Raw genomic sequence first — 21,635 nt, 5'->3', positions numbered from 1 at the left:
ATATTTGGAGAGTGATAATCATCTTGATGTTGTGGCCTAGTAAGTATGACTAAGATCTGTGCTGCTTACCATAGAGCATTTATTAGTATTTATGATCTCATAAACCCTTGTAAATTATTTCTATCTGTTTTGGCATTGATATCTGATTAGCTAAGGATATTTGAAATATGTGAGTTGGTGAGTAGCTTTTAGTTTAGTCCCTTAATAAAAATGTCATTTCCTATTCATCCATTAATTTTGCAATATAGTAAAAATACTCTGAGTTTAGTAATATTTGAGAGATTTTTCTCTGAAGGATAGTAGGATATTAACTTGTAAAAGTAAATGTGTTTGATGTTTGTTTGAATGGGTTCTCAAAGTTGATTATGTTGATGATCCTGTAATTGTATCATTTTTATTTTTTCAATTCTTGTGTACAGTATACTTCCTACTTTTTGTAATGTTTTTTTTCTTTTTTTTAAGAACACGGCTTGATGAACTGAGAATGTTTCTAGAGAATGAGACCTGGGAACTTTGTCCTGTTAAGTCAAATTTCAGCATCTTACAACTTCATGTAAGTGTGTCTTAAGAATAAACAAGTCAGTCTTTTATTTAGTCATCTTAAACAAAAGAAAAGATGTATGAAAGCATTTGTAAAATAAATTAAGGGATAGTGCCTTTATTTCCTTTTTTAAAAGTGATTCATAGCAAGCCTCATTTATAAGAATGATCTTTTATGGATGTCAAAATTATGCATTTCAAATTTTTTTAAGAGGGTAGATCTCATGTTAAGTGTCCTAGCAACTGAAAAAAAAGTAATGACCTTGAAAACGATTCACAGTTGAGGCAGAGCCAAGATGGCGGCGTGAGTAGGACAGTGGGAATCTCCTCCCAAAAACATACAGTTTTGAAAATACAACAAATACAACTAATCCTAAAAGAGAGACCAGAAGACCCAGGACAACAGCCAGACTACATCCACACCTGTGAGAACCCAGTGCCTGGTGAAAGGGGTAAGATACAAGCTGCAGCCCCACGGGACCCGAGCGCCCCTCATCCCAGCTCCCGGCGGGAGGAGAGGAGTCGGAGCCAGAGGGAGAGGGAGCCCAGGACTGCTAAACACTCAGCCCCAGCCATCCGCACCAGAGCGCACACACAGAGTATGCGTGGGGTCCTGGATACTAGGGAAACAGGACAGTAAGACCTTTGAGCATGTCTCGAAGCCGGCGCCCCTGTGACAAAGAAAAGTGAGTGCTTTTTGAAAGTCTTAAAGGGACAGGGACCCCCACAGCTGGACCGAACCATCCCGGGTCACAGTCCAGCAGGTGGAAATTCCAGGGAACTCCAGGCGCACTAACCCCCTGGACAACAGCTCTGAGACCCCTCATGGAGGCAAACAGCCAAACAGCCCCTGGTCCACTACCCCTCCAGGGCCCCGCGATAGCATAGCAGCAGCCTGAGGCTGGCCATGCCCTCAGCAAGGGAGCTTCTTCCATACCTGCCGGGCAAGATACAAAGACTCAGTCTACACACAATTGCCCAACACAAGCCACGAGGGGTCGCAGTTGTCCCAGTAAAGAAAGGCCAGGAGCCAAGTGGAAAGAGGCTTGACTCTCCCAGCTGATAGATGCATTAACAGCACTCCACTGCACCTATCAACATGAAAAGGCAAAAAAATTTGATCCAGACAAGACTAACCCAGACAGCTTCGACATCTGCTACATCTTCCCCTGAGAAGGAACCTGGGGAGATAGATTTAACCAGTCTTCCTGAAAAAGAATTCAAAACAAAAGTCATAACTATGATGATGGACTTGCAGAGAAATATGCAAGAACTAAGGAGGGAGAATACAGAAATAAAACAAGCTCTGGAAGGACTTCAAAACAGAATGGATGAGATGCAAGAGACCATTAATGGACTAGAAGACAGAAAACAGGAATGCAGAGAAGCTGATGCAGAGAGAGATAAAAGGATCTCCAGGAATGAAAGAATTTTAAGAGAACTGAGAGACCAATCAAAATGGAACAATATCTTCAGTATAGGGGTACCTAAAGAAGAGAGAGAAAAAGGGATAGGAAGTGTCTTTGAAGAAATAATTGTTGAAAACTTCCCCAAACTAGGGGAGGAAATGGCCTCTCAGACCACAGAGGGACACAGAACTCCCATGACAAGGGATCCAAGGAGGGCAACACCAAGACACATAGTAATTAAAATGGCAAAGATCAAAGACAAGGACAAAGTATTAAAGGCAGCCTGAGAGAAAAAAAAGGTCACCTACAAAGGAAAACCCATCAGGCTATCATCAGACTTCTCAACAGAAACCCTACAGGAAAGAAGAGAATGGCATGATATACTTAATGCAATGAAGCAGAAGGGCCTTGAACCAAGACTACTGTATCCAGCACGATTATCATTTAAATATGAAGGAGGGATTAAACAATTCCCAGAGAAGCAAAAGTTGAGGGAATTTGCCTCCCACAAACCACCTCTACAGGGCATCTTACAGGGACTGCTCTAGATGGGAGCACTCCTAAAAAGAGGGCAGAACAAAACACCCAAAATATGAAGAAGGGTGGAGGAGGAATAAGAAGGGAGAGAAATAAAGAATCATCAGACCGTGTTTATAATAACTCAATAAGCGAGTTAAGTTAGACAGTAAGATAGTAAAGAAGCTAACCTTGAACCTTTGGTAACCACAAACTTAAAGCCTGCAATGGCAACAAGTACATACCTTTTAAAAATGACCCTGAATGTAAGTGGACTGAATGCACCAATCAAAAGACACAGAGTAATAGAATGGATAAAAAAGCAAGATCCATCCATATGCTGCTTACAAGAGACTCACCTCAAACCCAAAGACATGCACAAACTTAAAGTCAAGGGATGGAAAAAGATATTTCATGCAAACAACACAGAGAAAAAAGCAGGTGTTGCAATTCTAGTATCAGACAAAACAGACTTCAAAATAAAGAAAGTAACAAGAGATAAAGAAGGACATTACATAATGATAAAGGGCTCAGTCCAACAAGAGGATACAACCATTATAAATATATATGCACCCAATACAGGAGCACCAGCATATCTGAAACAAATACTAACAGAACTACAGGAGGAAATAGAATGCAATGCATTCATGCTGGAGATTGCAACACACCACTCACTCCAAAGGACAGATCCACCAGACAGAAAATAAGTAAGGACACAGAGGCACTGAACAACACACTAGAACAGATGGACCTAATAGACATCTATAGAACTCTACACCCAAAAGCAACAGGATACACATTCTTCTCAAGTGCACATGGAACATTCTCCAGAATAGACCACATACTAGGCCACAAAAAGAGCATCAGTAAATTCCGAAAGATTGAAATCCTACCAACCAACTTTTCAGACCACAAAGGCATAAAACTAGAAATAAACTGTACAAAGAAAGCAAAAAGGCTCACAAACACATGGAGGCTTAACAACACACTCCTAAATAATCAATGAATCAATGACCAAATCAAAATGGAGATCCAGCAATATATGGAAACAAACGACAACAACAACACAAAGCCCCAAGTACTGTGGGATACAGCAAAAGCAGTCTTAAGAGGAAAGTATATAGCAATCCAGGCATATTTAAAGAAGGAAGAACAATCCCAAATTAATGGTCTGATGTCACAATTATCGAAATTGGAAAAAGAAGAACAAATGAAGCCTAAGGTCAGCAGAAGAAAGGACATAATAAAGATCAGAGAAGAAATAAATAAAATTGAGAAGAATAAAACAATAGCAAAAATCAATGAAACCAAAAGCTGGTTCCTCGAGAAAATAAACAAAATAGATAAGCCTGTATCCAGACTTATTAAGAGGAAAAGAGAGTCAACACAAATCAACAGAATCAGAAACGAGAAAGGAAAAATCACGACAGACCCCACAGAAATACAAAGAATTATTAGAGAGTACTATGAAAACCTATATGCTAACAAGCTGGGAAACCAGAGAAATGGACAACTTCCTAGAAAAATACAACCTTCCAAGACTGACCCAGAAAGAAACAGAAAATCTAAACAGACCAATTACCAGGAAAGGAATTGAAGCAGTAATAAAAAAACTACCCAAGAAAGAAACCCCGGATCAGATGGATTTACCTCAGAATTTCATCAGACATACAGAGAAGACATAATACCCATTCTCCTTAAAGTTTTCCAAAAAATAGAAGAGGAGGGAATACTCCCAAACTCATTCTATGTAGCCAACATCAATCACCCTAATACCAAAACCAGGCAAAGACCCCACCAAAAAAGAAAACTACAGACCAATAACCCTGATGAACATAGATGCAAAAATACTCAACAAAATATTAGCAAACCGAATTCAAAAATACATCAAAATGATCGTACACCATGACCAAGTGGGATTCATCCCAGTGATGCAAGGATGGCACAACATTCGAAAATCCATCAACACCATCCACCACATCAACAAAAAGAAAGACAAAAACCACATGATCTTCTCCATAGATGCTGAAAAAGCATTTGACAAAATTCAATGTCCATTCATGATAAAAACTCACAACAAAATGGGTATAGAGGGCAAGTATCTCAACATAATAAAGGCCATATATGATAAACCCACAGCCAACATCATACTGAACAGCGATAAGCTGAAAGCTTTTCCTCTGCGATTGGGAACAAGACAGGGATTCCCACTCTCCCCACTGTTATTCAACATAGTACTGGAGGTCCTAGCCATGGCAATCAGATAAATCAACAAAATACAAGGAATCCAGATTGGTAAATAAGAAGTTAAACTGTCACTATTTGCAGATGACATGATATTGTACATAAAAAACCCTAAAGACTCCACTCCGAAACTACTAGAGCTAATATCGGAATTTAGCAGAGTTGCAGGATACAAAATTAACACACAGAAATCTGTGACTTTCCTATACACTAATAATAAATTAATAGAAAGAGAAATCAGGAAGACAATTCCATTCACAAAAGCATGAAAAAGAATAAAATACCTAGGAATAAACGTAACCAAGGAAGTGAAAGACGTATAACCTGAAAACTGTAAGATACTCTTAAAAGAAATTAAAGAGGTCACTAACAAATGGAAACTTATCCCGTGCTTCTGGCTAGGAAGAATTAATATCATCAAAATGGCTGTCCTGCCCAAAGCAATATACAGATTCAATGCAATCCCTCTCAAACTACCAACAGCATTCTTCAATGAACTGAAACAAATAGTTCAAAAATTCATATGGGAACACCAAAGACCCCGAATAGCTAAAGCAGTCCTGAGAAGGAAGAATAAACTGGGGGGGATCTCACACCCCAACTTCAAGCTCTACTACAAAGCCACAGTAATCAAGACAATTTGGTACTGGCACAAGAACAGAGCCACAGACCAGTGGACCAGAATAGAGACTCCAAACATTAATGCAAACATATATGGTCAACTAATATTTGATAAAGGGGCCATGGACATACAATGGCGAAATGACAGTCTCTTAAACACATGGTGCTGGCAAAACTGGACAGCTAAATGTAAGAGAATGAAACTGGATTAGTGTGTAACCCCATACACAAAAGTAAATTCGAAATGGATCAAAGACTTGAATGTAAGTCATGAAACCATAAAACTCTTAGAAAAAACATAGGCAAAAATCTCTTAGACATAAACATGAGTGACCTCTTCTTGAATATATCTCCCCAGGCAAGGAAAACAACAGTAAAAATGAACAAGGTGAACTTTATTAAGCTGAAAAGCTTCTGTACAGCAAAACACACCATCAATAGAACAAAAAGGAACCCTACAGTATGGGAGAATATATTTGTAAATGACAGATCCGATAAAGGCTTGACGTCCAAAATATATAAAGAGCTCACATGCCTCAACAAACAAAACACAAATTATCCAATTAAAAAATGAACAGAGGAACTTCTATAGCTTTTCTTCTTCCTTCCTAATTACAACCCCTAAATAGAATTTGTGCCTCATATCGAATTTACCGTGTATCACAATTCTTCCAAGTGGTAAAGATACCTCAAGACAAATGCTGGGCGTAGAAGCCACAAGGCATAAATATCCAAAGAAGTAAAAAACTAAACTTTTCAAACAATAAGTCTTCTCTCTCACTTACCAACTTTACATTTCCCTGTATGGCCCCAGATGATGACTGGTTAGCCAGAAACGGGTAAGATTCCTCAAGGGAGGAACAACCTAAGACAGGCACAGTTGCAGGGGGGCCACCAGGTGAGGAATTGGGAATCAACAGAGGTGAGGCTTAGAACCTCTTCCCCCCTGTTCTGAGAGAAATGTGCTGCATCTGTGGATGTTTTATTCCCCTTGTCTAGCTTGGATTAACACATAGTCTACAGGCACACACCTGATCATCTACATCTGCTCTCTTACAACACTAAACTATGTTTTCTACCTTTATCTCTCATCTACCTCCCACTTCAGCATTTTATTACAAATAATAATAAAGAGAGATATGTGGTATCCACATATAAATCAAGTATAAAAATCAAACGAATATTCATATTTGATCTGACTGTTTATAGTTCATAATACATGATCAAAACCGAAAGTTTCTGTGATGACTGCCCTTGTACTGTTCACCATGTAACTTATTCACTATGTAAGAATGTGTTCTCCATGTAAGAACTTGTTCATTATGCTTCAGAAGATAGGAGACTGACAAAAATTAGGCTTGGGGTGGATTAGTGATTATACATTGAGTCCCCTATACAGAATTTTATTGTTGTTAACAACCATTTGATCAATAAATATGAGAGATGCCCTCACCAAAAAAAAAAAAAAAAAAAAAGTACACACTTCCAATTGTAAAATAAATAAGTAAGCAGGATGTAATGTATAGCATAAGGAATATAATCAAATTATTGTAACAACTTGGTATGGTGATATCTGGTACCTAGAATTATCATGTATATAAATGTTGAATCACTGTGTTGTACACCTGAAAGTAATGTAATACTGTGTGTCAACTACCCTTCAATAAAAAATAATTATCAAGAAAAAAAAAAAAGAAAGAACATGGCGGCGTGAGTAGAGCAGCAGAAATCTCCTCCCAGAACCACATTTATCTATGAAAATATAACAAAGACAACTGTTCCTAAAATAGAGACCAGAGGACACAGGACAACATCCAGACCACATCCACACCTGCGAGAACCCAGTGCCTTGCGAAGGGGGTAAGATACAAGCCCCAGCCCTGCGGGACATGAGCGCCCCTCCCCCCGGCTCCCTGCGGGTGGAGAGGAGTCAGCAAGGAGGGCTAGGGAGCCCAGGACTACTGAACACCCAGCCCCAGGATTCCAGACAAGGGCACAGAGACAGTGCATGCGCGGGGTCCTGGATACTAGGGAAACAGGGCGGCAGGACTGGTGAGCGGGTGTCTGAGGCTGATGCTAGAGAACAAAGAAACGCGAGTGGCTTTTTTTTTTTTTTGGCGAGTGCTTTTTGGAAGCCTTAAAGGGACAGGGACCACAATACTAGGGAAACAGGGCAGCAAGACCGGTGAGCGGGTGCCTGAGACCGGCACCTGTGGACAAAGAAAATTGCGTGCTTTTTCTTTTTTTTTTCAATTATTTAATTTTTTTTCCTTTCATTGTTGCTGTTGTTGCTTTGGTTTGTTGAGTGCTTTTTGGAAGTCTTAAAGGGGCAGGACAGGACACGTAGCCCAGAGGCAGGGAATCTGGGGATCTCTGGGCACTCTAACCCCCTGGGCAGCAGGGAGCACAGAGGCCCCTTACAGAAATAAATACCTCCTGGCAGCTCCCTTTCCAACGGGACTCCGCCATTTTGGAGGAGCAGCCCGAGCCAGGCCACGCCCACAGCAACAGCGGAGATAAACTCCATAGCAACTGGGCAGAAAGCAGAAGCCCTATCTGCGCACAGCTGCCAAGCACAAGCCACTAGAGGTCGCTATTCTCCCAGGAGAGGAAGACCACAAACCTACAAGAAGGAAAGCTCTTCCAGCTGTCACACGTACCAGTTCTGCAAACTATCTCTATCACCATGAAAAGGCAAAACTACAGGCAGACAAAGATCACAGAGATAACACCTGAGAAGAAGACAGACCTAACCAGTCTTCCTGAAAAAGAATTCAAAATAAAAATCATAAACATGCTGACGGAGATGCAGAGAAAAATGCAAGAGCAATGGGATGAGATGCAGAGAAAAATGCAAGAGCAATGGGATGAAGTCTGGAGGGGGATCACAGATGTCAGGAAGGAGAACACAGAAGTGAAACAGACCCTGGAAGGATTTATAAGCAAAATGGATAAGATGCAAGAGGCCATTGAAGGAATAGAAACCAAAGAACAGGAAGGTATAGAAGCTGACATAGAGAGAGATAAAAGGATCTCCAGGAATGAAACAATACTAAGAGAACTATGTGACCAATCCAAAAGGAATAATATCCGTTTTATAGGGGTACCAGAAGAAGAAGAGAGAGGAAAAGGGATAGAAAGTCTCTTTGAAGAAATAATTGCTGAAAACTTCCCCAAACTGTGGGAGGGAATAATCGAACAGACCACGGAAATACACAGAACCCCCAACAGAAAGGATCCAAGGAGGACAACACCAAGACACATAATAATTAAAATGGCAAGGATCAAGGACAAGGAAAGAGTTTTAAAGGCAGCTAGAGAGAAAAAGGTCACCTATAAAGGAAAACCCATCAGGCTATCATCAGACTTCTTGACAGAAACCCTACAGGCCAGAAGAGAATGGCATGATATATTTAATGCAATGAAACAGAAGGGCCTTGAACCAAGGATACTGTATCCAGCACGACTATCATTTAAATATGATGGCAGGATTAGACAATTCCGAGACAAGCAAAAGCTGAGGGAATTTGCTTCCCACAAACCACCTCTACAGGGCATCTTACAGGAACTACTCTAGATGGGAGCACTTCTAAAAAGACCACAGAACAAAACACACAACATGTGAAAAATGGAGGAGGAGGAATAAGAAGGGAGAGAAGAAAAGAATCTCCAGACAGTGTATATAACAACTCAATAAACGAGCTAAGTTATGCAGTAAGAAACTAAAGAAGCTAACCTTGAAGCTTTGGTAACCACGAATCTAAAGCCTGCAATGGCAATAAGTACATATCTCTCAATAGTCACCCTAAATGTAAATGGACTTTATGCACCAATCAAAGGACACAGAGTAGTAGAATGAATAAAAAAGCAAGACCCATCTATATGCTGCTTACAAGAACCTCACCTCAAACCCAAAGACATGCACAGACTAAAAGTCAAGGGATGGAAAAACATATTTCAGGCAAACAACAGTGAGAAGAAAGCAGGGGTTGCAGTACTAATATCAGACAAAATAGACTTCGAAACAAAGAAAGTAACAAGAGATAAAGGAGGAAACTACATAATGATAAAGGGCTCAGTCCAACAAGAGGATATAACCATTCTAAATATATATGCACCCAACACAGGAGCACCAGCATATGTGAAACAAATACTAACAGAACTAAAGAGGGAAAAAGACTGCAATGCATTCATTTTAGGAGACTTCAACACACAACTCACCCCAAAGGATAGATCCACCAGGCAGAGAGTAAGGACACAGAGGCCCTGAAAAACACAGTAGAACAGATGGACCTAATAGACATCTATAGAACTCTACATCCAAAAGCAAGAGGATATACATTCTTCTCAAGTGCCCATGGAACATTCTCCAGAATAGACCACATACTAGCTCACAAAAAGAGCCTCAGTAAATTCCAAAATATTGAAATTCTACCAAACAGTTTTTCAAACCAGAAAGGTATAAAACTAGAAATAAATTCTACAAAGAAAACAATAAGGCTCATAAACACATGGAGGCTTAACAGCATGCTTCTAAATAACCAATGGATCAATGAACAAATCAAAATAGAGATCAAGGAATATATAGAAACAAATGACAGCAACAACACAAAGCCCCAACTTCTGTGGGATGCAGCGAAAACAGTCTTAAGAGGAAAGTATATAGCGATCCAGGCACACCTGAAGAAGGAAGAACAATCCCAAATGAATAGTCTAACATCACAATTATCGAAACTGGAAAAAGAAGAACAAATGAGGCCTAAAGTCAGCAGAAGGAGGGACATAATAAAGATCAGAGAAGAAATAAACAAAATTGAGAAGAATAAAACAATAGCAAAAATCAACGAAACCAAAAGCTGGTTCTTTGAGAAAATAAAGAAAATAGAGAAGCCTCTAGCCAAACTTAATAAAAGAAAAAGAGAATCAACACAAATCAACATAATCAGAAATGAGAATGGAACAATCACGACAGACTCCACAGAAATACAAAGAATTATTAAAGACTACTATGAAAACCTATATGCCAACAAGCTGGAAAACCTAAAAGAAATGGACAACTTCCTAGAAAAATACAACCTCCCAAGACTGACCCAGGAAGAAACACAAAAGTTAAACAAACCAGTTATGACCAAAGAAATTGAAACGTTAATCAAAAAACTACCCAAGAACAAAACCCCGGGGCTGGACGGATTTACCTCGGAATTTTATCAGACACACAGAGAAGACATAATACTCATTCTATGAAGCCAACATCACGCTAATACCAAAACCAGAAAAAGACCCCACCAAAAAAGAAAATTACAGACCAATATCTCTGATGAATGTAGATGCAAAAATACTCAATAAAATATTAGCAAACAGAATTCAACAGCATATCAAAAGGATCATACACCATGACCAAGTGGGATTCATCCCAGGGATGCAAGGATGGCACAACATTCGAAAATCCATCAACATCATCCATCACCTCAACAAAAAGAAAGACAAAAACCACATGATCATCTCCATAGATCCTGAAAAAGCATTTGACAAAATTCAACATCCTTTCATGATAAAAACTCTCAGCAAAATGGGAATAGAGGGCAAGTACCTCAACATAATAAAGGCCATATATGATAAACCCACAGCCAGCATTATACTGAACAGCGAGAAGCTGAAAGCATTTCTTCTGAGAATGGGAATCAGACAGGGATGCCCACTCTCCCAACTGTTATTTAATGTAGTACTGGAGGTCATAGCCACGGCAATCAGACAAAACAAAGAAATACAAGGAATCCAGATTGGTAAAGAAGAAGTTAAACTGTCACTATTTGCAGATGATATGATACTGTACATAAAAAACTCTAAAGACTGCACTCCAAAACTACTAGAACTGATATCGGAATACAACAAAGTTGCAGATACAAAATTAAAACACAGAAATCTGTAGCTTTCCTATACACTAACAATGAAACAATAGAAAGAGAAATCAGGAAAACAATTCCATTCACCATTGCATCAAAAAGAATAAAATACCTAGGCATAAACCTAACCAAAGAAGTGAAAGACTTATACTCTGAAAACTACATGTCACTCTTAAGAGAAATTAAAGGGGACACTAACAAATGGAAACTCATCCCATGCTCATGGCTAGGAAGAATTAATATCGTCAAAATGGCCATCCTGACAAAAGCAATATACAGATTTGATGCAATCCCTCTCAAATTACCAGCAACATTCTTCAATGTATTGGAACAAATATTTCAAAAATTCATATGGAAACCCCGAATAGCCAAAGCAATCCTGAAAAAGAAGAATAAAGTAGGGGGGATCTCACTCCCCAACTTCAAGCTCTACTACAAAGCCATAGTAATCAAGACAATTTGGTACTGGCACAAGAACAGAGCCACAGACCAGTGGAACAGATTAGAGTCTCCAGAAATTAACCCAAATATATATGGTTAATTAATATTTGATAAAGGAGCCATGGACATATCGTGGCGAAATGACTGTCTCTTCAACAGATGGTGCTGGCAAAACTGGACAGCTACATGTAGGAGAATGAAACTGGACCATTGTCTAACCCCATATACAAAGGTAAACTCAAAGTGGATCAAAGACCTGAATGTAAGTCATGAAACCATTAAACTCTTGGAAAAAAACATAGGCAAAAACCTCTTAGACATAAACATGAGTGACCTCTTCTTGAACATATCTCCCCGGGCACGGAAAACAACAGCAAAAATGAACAAGTGGGACTACATTAAACTGAAAAGCTCCTGTACAGCGAAGGACACCATCAATAGAACAAAAAGGAACCCTACAGTATGGGAGAATATATTTGAAAATGACATATCCGTTAAAGGCTTGACGTCCAGAATATATAAAGAGCTCACATGCCTCAACAAACAAAAAACAAATAACCCAATTAAAAAATGGGCAGAGGAACTGAACAGACAGTTCTCTAAAAAAGAAATACAGATGGTCAACAGACACATGCAAAGATACTCCACATCGCTATTTATCAGAGAAATGCAAATTAAAACTACAATGAGGTATCACCTCACACCAATAAGGATAGCTGCCATCCAAAATACAAACAACAAAAAATTTTGGCGAGGCTGTGGATAAAGGGGAACCCTCCTATACCGCTGGTGGGAGTGTAAATTAGTTCAACCATTGTGGAAAGCAGTATGGAGGTTCATCAAAATGCTCAAAACAGACCTACCGTTTGACCCAGGAATTCCACTCCTAGGAATTTACCCTAAAAATGCAGCAATCAAGTTTGAGAAAGACAGATGTACCCCTATGTTTATCTCAGCACTATTTACATTAGCCAAGAATTGGAAGCAATCTAAATGTCCATCGGTAGATGAATGGATAAAGAAAATGTGGTACATATACACAATGGAATACTACTCAGCCATAAGAAGTGGAAAAATCCAACCATTTGCAGCAACATGGATGGAGCTGGAGAGTATTATGCTCGTTGAAATAAGCCAAGCGGAGAAAGAGAAATATCAAATGATTTGACTCATCTGAGGAGTATAAGAACAAAGGAAAAACTAAAGGAACAAAACAGCAGCGGAATTACAGTACCCTAAAATGGACTAACAGGTACCAAAGGGAAAGGAACTGGGGAGGATGGGTGGGCAGGGAGGGGTAAGAGGGGGGGAGAAAAAGGGGGATTTTAAGATTAGCATGCTGGGGAGGGAGAGAAAGGGGAGGGTGGGCTGCACAACACAGAGAGGACAAGTAGTGATTCTACAACATTTTGCTAAGCTGATGTTCAGTAACCGTAATGTGGTTGTTAGGGGGGACCTGATATAGGGGAGAGCATAGTAAACATAGTATTCTTCATGTAAGTTTAGATTAAAGATTAAAAAAAAAAAAGAAAGGAAAAAAGAAAGAAAAGGGTGATTACTCCTTGATACGATAAAACTATTGGTAAATTAATGATCAACACATGCTTTAAATATCCTTAATGTTGATCACTTAAAGGGTGTCAGATGATCAGCTATGGAGGTACTCTTTTCTGATAATATTCCTTTCTCTTAATAAAAAAAAAAATGCAGTTCCTGTGTGCTGACCTCCAATGAGTTCTACACAGTGGTATAGAGGGCATGTCAAAGTGTGGGCAAAGGGTCTGTTTGTTTCTTTGCAGAAGATCAAGGCCTAGCTTGGCTACCCAGAAAATGAACTAAGATACGATATGAGGAGGAGCTTCCAGCATCAGCACTCTCTGGAGGACTTGTGCTGGGGGATGATCATCAAAAAGCCTCCACAGGGATCCGGATAATGCTGTGGTTGTGGCTGCATCCACCCCACCATTTCCTGGACTTGCCATTGGAATGAAGAGGGAGATGTCTAGGCTGGCATGTGCCTACAGTGAGATAACGAATTTGACTGGATCTGTACTGTTGGATCTCAACCAAGAATTAGGAGATGTGCAAGTTGTAGCACTCCAAAATCTTATGACTATAGACTATCTACGGTTAAAAGAACATATGGGATGTGAACAGATCCCAGAAATGGGCTGCTTTAATTTGTCTGATTTCTCTCAGACTGTTCAAGTACAGTTGGACAATATTCATCATATTTTAGACAAATTTTCACAAATTCCTAGGGTGCCTAAATGGTTTTCTTGGCTTCACTGGAGATGGATGTTAATTCTAGATTTGCTTTGTTTATGTCACCGTATTCCTATTATGTCAATATGTGAGCGCAAGTTAGTTAGTAGTTTAAAACCTATACATGCTTAAGGTACTCTACAAGAAGATATGTCAAAGAAATAATCAATCCTCCCATGTTTTCTTCCATATGCTATCTCTATAGCTTTTCTTCTTCCTTCCTAATTACAACCCTTAAATAGAATTCATGCCTCATATCGAATTTACTGAGTATCATAATTCTCGAGGTAAAGATAATTAGTGGTAAAGATACCTCGAGACAAGTGCTGGGCATAGAAGCCACAGGGCATAAATCTGCAAAGAAGTAGAAAGCTAACCTTTTTAAACAATATGGCTTCTCTCTCACTTACCAACTTTACATTTCCCTGTATGGCCCCGGAAGATGACTGGTTAGCCAGAGATGGGTAAGGTTCCTCAAGGGAGGAACAACCTAAGACAGGCACAGTCACCGGGGGGCCATCAGGTGAGAAGTTGGGGATCAACAGAGGTGAAGCTCAGAACCTCGCCCCCCCTATTTTGAGAGAAATCTTCTGCATCCGTGGATGTTTTGCTGCCCTTGTCTAGCTTGGATTAATACTTAGTCCATAGGCACACACCTGATCATCTACATTTGCCCTCTTACAGCACTAAACTTTGTTTTCTACCTTGATCTTGCATCTACCTACCACTTCAGCATTTTATTAAAAATAAAAAAAAATAATAATAATAAAGGGAGAAATGTGGGATCCACATATAAATCAAGTATAAAAATCAAACAAATATTCATATTTGACCTGATTGTTTATAGTTTATAACGCGTGATCAAAACCGAAAGTTTCTGTGATGAATGCCCTTGTACTGTTCACCATGTAAGAATTTATTCACTACGTAAGAATTCGTTCACCAAGTAAGAACTTGTTCGTTATGCTTCAGAAGATTGGAGACTGAGGAGAATTAGGCTTAAGATGGATTAATGATTGTGCATTGAGCATTGACCCCCCTTTAGAGAATTTTATTGTTGTTAACAACCATTTGATCAATAAATATGAGAGATGCCCTCTGAAAAAAAAAAAAAGAAGAAGAAATACAGATGGCCAACAGACACATGAAAAGATGCTCCACATCATTAATTATCAGAGAAATGCAAATTAATACTACAATGAGATATCACCTCACACCAGTAAGGATGGCTGCCATCCAAAAGACAAACAACAACAAATGTTGGTGAGGCTGTAGAGAAAGGGGAACACTCCTACACTGCTGGTGGGAATGCAAATTAGTTCAACCATTGTGGAAAGCAGTATGGAGGTTTATCAAAATGTTCAAAACAGACCTCCCATTTGACCCAGGAATTCCATTCCTAGGAATTTACCCTAAGAACACAGCAATCAAGTTTGAGAAAAACAGATGCACCCCTATGTTTATCTCAGCACTATTTACAGTAGCCAAGAATTGGAAGCAGTCTAAATGTCCATCGATAGATGAATGGATAAAGAAGATGTGCTGCATACACACAATGGAATACTACTCAGCCATAAGAACAGGGCAAATCCTACCATTTGCAGCAACACGGATGGAGCTGGAGTGTATTATTCTCAGTGAAATAAGCCAAGTGGAGAAAGAGAAATAGTAAATGATTTCACTCATCTGTGGAACATAAGAACAAAGGAAAAACTGAAGGAACAAAAAGCAGCGGAATTACAGAACCCAAAAATGGACTGACACCTACCAAAGGGAAAGGGACTGGGGAGGATGGGTGGGTAGGGAGGGAGAAGGGGGGGAAGAAGAATGGGGGTATTAAGATTAGCATGCATGGGGCTGAGGGAGAAACGGGAGAGCTGTACAACACAGAGAAGACAAGTAGTGATTCTACAGCATTTTGCTATGCTGATGGACAGTGTCTGTAAAGGGGTTTATAGGGGGGACCTCTTATAGGGGAGAGCCTAGTAACCATAACATTCTTCATGTAAGTGTAGATTAAAGATAAAAAAAAAGAAAGAAAATGGGGATTACTCCTTGATAGGATAAAACTAATTGTAAATCAACAATTAATGCATGCTTTAAATATCCTTAATTTTGATCACTTAAAGGGTGTCAGATGATTGGCTATGGAGTTACTCATTTCTGATAATATTTCTTTCTCTTAAAAAAAAAAAAAGGCAGTTCCTGGGTGGTGACCTCCAATGAGTTCTACACAATGGTATAAAGGGCATATAAAAGTGTAGGCAAAGGGTTTGTTTGTGCTTATAGAGAGGATCAAAGCCTAATTTGGCTATCCCAAAAATGAACTAAGATACGATATGAAAAAGAACTTCCAACATCAGCACTCTCTGGAAAACTCATACCAGAAGTTGATCATCAAAAAACCCCAACAAAGATCCTCGCACTGCTACAGGTGTAGATGCACTCATCCCACTGGTTCCTGGACTTGCCATGGGAATGAAGAAGGAGATATGTAAGCTGGCCTGTGCATTCAGTAAAACAACAAATTTGACTGGATCCACACTGTTGGAACTCAACCAGGAATTAGGAGAAGTGCAAATTGTAGCCCTCCAAAATCTTACAACTACAGACTATTTACTGTTAAAAGAACATATGGAATGTGAACAGTCCACAGGAATGGGTTGTTTTAATTTGTCTGATTTCTCTCAGACTATTCAAGTTCAGTTGGATAATATCTACCATATCATAGATAAGTTTTCACAAATGCCTAAGGTGCCTAACTGGTTGTCTTGGTTTCACTGGAGATGACTGGTAATTATAAGTATGCTTTGGTTATGTAACTGTATTCCTATTATGTTAATGTGTGTGTGCAATTCAATTAGTAGTTTAAAACCTATACATGCTGAAGTTACTATACAAGAAGGTATGTCAAAGAAATAATCAGTCTTCCCATGTTTTCTTCCGCCTGCTACTTCTATAGCTTTTCTTCTTCCTTCCTAATTACAGCCCATAAATAGAATTCATGCCTCATATCAAATTTACCATGTATCACAATTCTTCCAAGTGGTAAAGATACCTCAAGATAAATGCTGGGCATAGAAGCCACAGGGCATAAATCTGCAAAGAAGTAAAAAGCTAACCTTTTCAAACAATATGGCTTCTCTCTCACTTACCAACTTTACATTTCCCTGTATGGCCCCGGAAGATGACTGGTTAGCCAGAGACGGGTAAGATTCCTCAAGGGAGGGCCTCAAGGCCCTCGCAGGGGGGCCACCAGGTGAGGAATTGGGGATCAACAGAGGTGAGGCTTAGAACCTACCCCCCTCCCCCGTTCTGAGAGAAAGCTGCTCCATCCGTGGATGTTTTATTGCCCTTGTCTATCTTGGATTAACACATACTCTACAGGCACACACCTGATCATCTACATTTGCTCTCTTACAACACTAAACTATGTTTTCTAACTTTATCTTGCATCTACCTACCACTTCAGCATTTTATTAAAATTAATAATAAAGAGAGCAATGTCATATCCTCATATAAATCATGTATAAAAATCAAACGAATATTCATATTTGAACTGTTTATAGTTCATAATGCATGATCAAAACCGAAAGTTTCTGTGATGACTGCCCTTGTACTATTCACCATGTAACTTATTCACTATGTGTGAATTTGTTCTCCATGTAAGAACTTGTTCTTTATGCTTCAGAAGATTGGAGACTGACAAAAATTAGGCTTGGGGTGGATTAATGATTATGCATTGAGCATTGAGTCCACTATACAGAATTTTATTGTAGTTAACAACCATTTGATCAAAAAAAATAGGAGAGATGCCCTCACAAAAAAATGAATGAATGAATGAATGAATGAATAAATAAATACATAAATAAAATAAAATAAAATAAAGTACACACTTCCAATTGTAAAATATCAATAAATGCTGCCTTCACAAAAAAATCAATCAATAAATGAATGAATGAATGAATAAATAAATAAATAAATAAATAAATAAATAAATAAATAAATAAAATACAATAAAGTACACACTTCCAATTGTAAAATAAGTAAGTAACCGGGATGTAATGTATAGCATAAGGAATATAGTCAAAAAATTGTGACAACTTGTTTTGGTGATAGCTGGTACCTAGAATTATCATGTATATAAATGTACAATCACTGTGTTGTACACCTGAAACTAATGTAATACTGTATGTCAACTACCCTTCAATAAAAAACAATTATCTAAAAAAAATAAATGAGCAGAGGAGCTCAATAGACAGTTCTCTAAAGAAGAAATTCAAATGGCCAACAGACACATAAAAAGATGCTCCACATTGCTTGTCATCAGAGAAATGCAAATTAAAACCACAATGAGATATCATCTCACACCAGTAAAGATGGCTACCATCCAAAAGACAACAACAAATGTTGGCGAGGTTGTGGAGAAAGGGGAACCCTCCTTCACTGCTGGTGGGAATGTAAATCAGTTCAACCATTGTGGAAAGCAGTGTGGAGGTTCCTCAAAATGCTCAAAATAGAAATACCATTTGACTCAGGAATTCCACTTCTAGGACCCCAAAACTGCAGCACTCCACTTTGAAAAAGACAGATGCACCCCTATTTTTATCGCTGCACTATTTACAATAGCCAAGATATGGAAGCAACCTAAATGTCCATCAGTAGATGAATGGATAAAGAAGAAGTGGTACATATACACAATGGAATATTACTCAGCCGTAAGAAAAAAACTAATGCTAATATGCTCAACAACATGGATGGAGCTAGAGGGTATTACGCTCAGTGAAATAAGCCAGGCGGAGAAAGACAAGTACCAAATGATTTCACTCATATGTGGAGCATAAGAAGAAAAGAAAACTGAAGGAACAAAGTAGCAGAAGCACAGTACCCAAGAATGGACTAATAGTTACCAAAGGGAAAGGTACTGGGGAGGACAGGTGGGAAGGGAGGGATAATGGTGGGAAAAAAAGAAAGGGGGCATTACGATTAGCATGTATAGTGTTGGGGCGGAGCACGGGGAGGGCTGTGCAACACAGAGAAGACAAGCAGTGATTTTATAGCATCTTACTATGTTGATGGACAGTGACTGTGAACGGGGATGTGGGGGGGACTTGGTGAAGAGGGGAGCCTAGTAAACATAACATCCTTCATGTAATTGTAGATTAATGATACCAAAATAAAATTTAAAAAAAAAAGATTCACAGTTGAGATAGTGTTCACTTTACACGTTTTCCTATAGCTATGGTTTAAAAAAATTTTTCTTTAATTTATAGTCATCCAATGTTTTGAGTTATAAAAATGATATGATGTTTAAGCATTATGATGGGTCTGCTTTAATGTGTAGTTGCTCTTTAAAAAGAAAATAAATATATCATTTGAAACTTAACAAGCCAGTATAATTTTTAAGAAAATTATCACTAAATATGAAAAATTTTTATTTTGGGGTTAATACTAAAAAAATTTAAAGGTATAAAAAAATGTATACTCAATTTTTGTGAAAAATCATCAAATCAAGAATTTTATAAATCAGAGGAACTTCAGAGATAATTCCATCTCTTCCTCTCTCTCTCAACTCGGAACTAAATCCCTGTGGACTGCCTCAGTTTTCTCATCTGGGAAATGCATTATTTGGACTGGGTGCTACATCTCTTTAGCCTTTGTAATTCTCATTCTGTATTGACTGTCTCATTTTACAGATGAGAGAAAATTGAGGCACAGGGAAGCCTGGTGATATTCCCAATATTGTATAGGAAGGTAATGGGATATAATGGATTAATGGCAAGTTAGGTCTAGAAGATGTGTCCTCTGACCTCAACGTACATGTTTGTGTTGTTTGCTTCTTGGTATATGAAGGAAAATAAATGGAAGCTTACAGTCACCAGTATAATAGACAGATATATCCTTCATGCTTTGTTTTTGATGTATTCATATAGAATATCTTAAATGGTACATACAAGTTTGCAAGGTGTTTGACCTAACAGCAATTAGTTTTTATAAATGACTTTATTGATTAAAACTGTACTAGGACTTCTGTTGCTCTGTTAAAATTTTTAGAATTATCTTTTAAAATTATTTTCAAAAAATTTCTCTGCAGTTCTATAAAGTCTAAAGTAGCTTGATGCAGATGACACTATTTTAATTGGTATCAGCAGCTGAGCTGGCTTTAGGAAATCCTCTGAACATGTATTTCTAAATTTGAGCTTTTAGACAGCTTTCACGATTTAAGAGTGAATAACTGAAAAAATCAGGATCAAATAGCTTTTTCAGTAACTACATTTATTTTGATGAAATATGTTGATGTATTTGAATTTTATTACTTTTATTAAAAGATATCTGGCTCTCTTTTTTAATGTCTAGGAATTTAAATTCATGGAACAGTCTCGTTCCCCTTCAGTTTCACCTAGTAAGCAGCCAGCCTCAACTTCCTCAAAAACAGTGACCTTGTTTGAACAGTACTGTAGTGGTGGCAATCCATTTGAAATTCCAGCCAACCACAAAGATGAAGAAACAGAAGACGTCCTGGCTTCTAATGGGGTATGTGGTGTTTTAAAACGTATTGTGGGACATAAATGAGATTTTTGAATTGAAAAATGTCCTATTCAACAAGTGAGGTAGTTGGCTAGATTTATCCATCCATTCAGTCTCCACTCTCCTACCTATATACTTACCTACCCGTGATTCTACACCGTGATTATTACAGGTAAGGGCTTACAATATGGTTTGTTGACATTGTCCGTTTGAAAGATAAATTGGCCTTTATGTTTACTTTATGTTCATATTGGATTACTCTGTATTATTACCAAATTACTAGATGAGTAGGAGTTTATTATCTGTACTGCATACTTACATGATTTGTTGGATAGATGGGTGAAGGAATAGATCAGCTGCACCTTTTTTCCCGACTACCCTCTTATTATGGCCTGTCATAATGCTTTAGACTCTCAAAAATAGTTGCTGAGTTAGGGGACTACCTTCTTTCCATGTTGTCATCATTCTGGTCTCTTCAACTGGCATATGGGGATAAAACTTCCTCATAGAATTGTTTTGAAGATTTAGTGAGGTAATTCATGAAAGCATTTAGCACATTACTTGGGTAGAACTTAATGAATGTTAGCCATTATTTCATCATGTTAATTTGTACTGTTAATCGATGATGCTGATGCTGAAGCCACTGCTTTCCTTGCTGTGCGTGGACTCCACTCTCCTCTCCTGTCCTGGCACTGGGCTATGGTGCCGTGAAGATGATGGAAGTGTTAGGAAAGCACCCTTCCTCTCAAGAGGAAATCCAGCATTCTGTCCTTGCTCTCAGTAGGTCCTAGGTGCTAAGCCTAATTTTCTAAGCTGCTCTGGAATTAACTCTCATCAAAGTGAATTGGATAGAACATTAGCATGTGTGGTGTTTGTGTTGATTGAACTGAATTAACATTTCCAGAGTGCCAGAATGCCAACCTCTTCATAATGACTTAACAAAATGGAAGTAAGTATGGCCAGACCACTTGGAGGAAGAGAAGATTTTTTTTGTTTTAAATCAAATGTATCCTTTTTTCCTGTCTTACGACTGAGCAAAGTGTTTGTTTTTGTGTCTTTATTTTCTTTATATGGATATTTAATTTTTTCTTTTTGACATTTACAAATTTTTGTAGGTATAATGCTTGTATTTTATTTCCCTTTTTTCTTTTGAACTAATTAAGGTAGA

The 21,635-nt window shown here is 38.4% G+C and overlaps 1 protein-coding gene across 4 annotated transcripts in view; it reads left to right on the top strand.

Moving 5' to 3' along the window:
* VPS50 (VPS50 subunit of EARP/GARPII complex) overlaps positions 1-21,635 on the top strand; it is a 151,167-nt gene that overhangs the window by 93,327 nt on the left and 36,205 nt on the right. For 3 of the 4 annotated variants that reach the window (XR_012132305.1, XR_012132306.1, XM_073238826.1), the window contains exons 17-18: positions 463-553; positions 20,297-20,473. Coding sequence is in view for 1 of the 4 variants with exons in the window: in XM_073238826.1 (XP_073094927.1) it covers positions 463-553; positions 20,297-20,473 (268 nt within the window). In the remaining 3 variants the exon portion in view is untranslated. Of the gene's footprint in view, positions 1-462; positions 554-20,296; positions 20,474-21,635 lie in introns of those variants that run through there. The other variant, XR_012132307.1, reaches the window with a different exon arrangement.

Source organism: Manis javanica, chromosome 6 (genome assembly GCF_040802235.1).
Source record: "Manis javanica isolate MJ-LG chromosome 6, MJ_LKY, whole genome shotgun sequence".
In the NCBI taxonomy this organism is placed as follows: domain Eukaryota; kingdom Metazoa; phylum Chordata; class Mammalia; order Pholidota; family Manidae; genus Manis; species Manis javanica.
The sequence above is the reverse complement of the archived record's forward strand: the minus strand, read 5'-3'. Positions and strand labels throughout refer to the sequence as shown.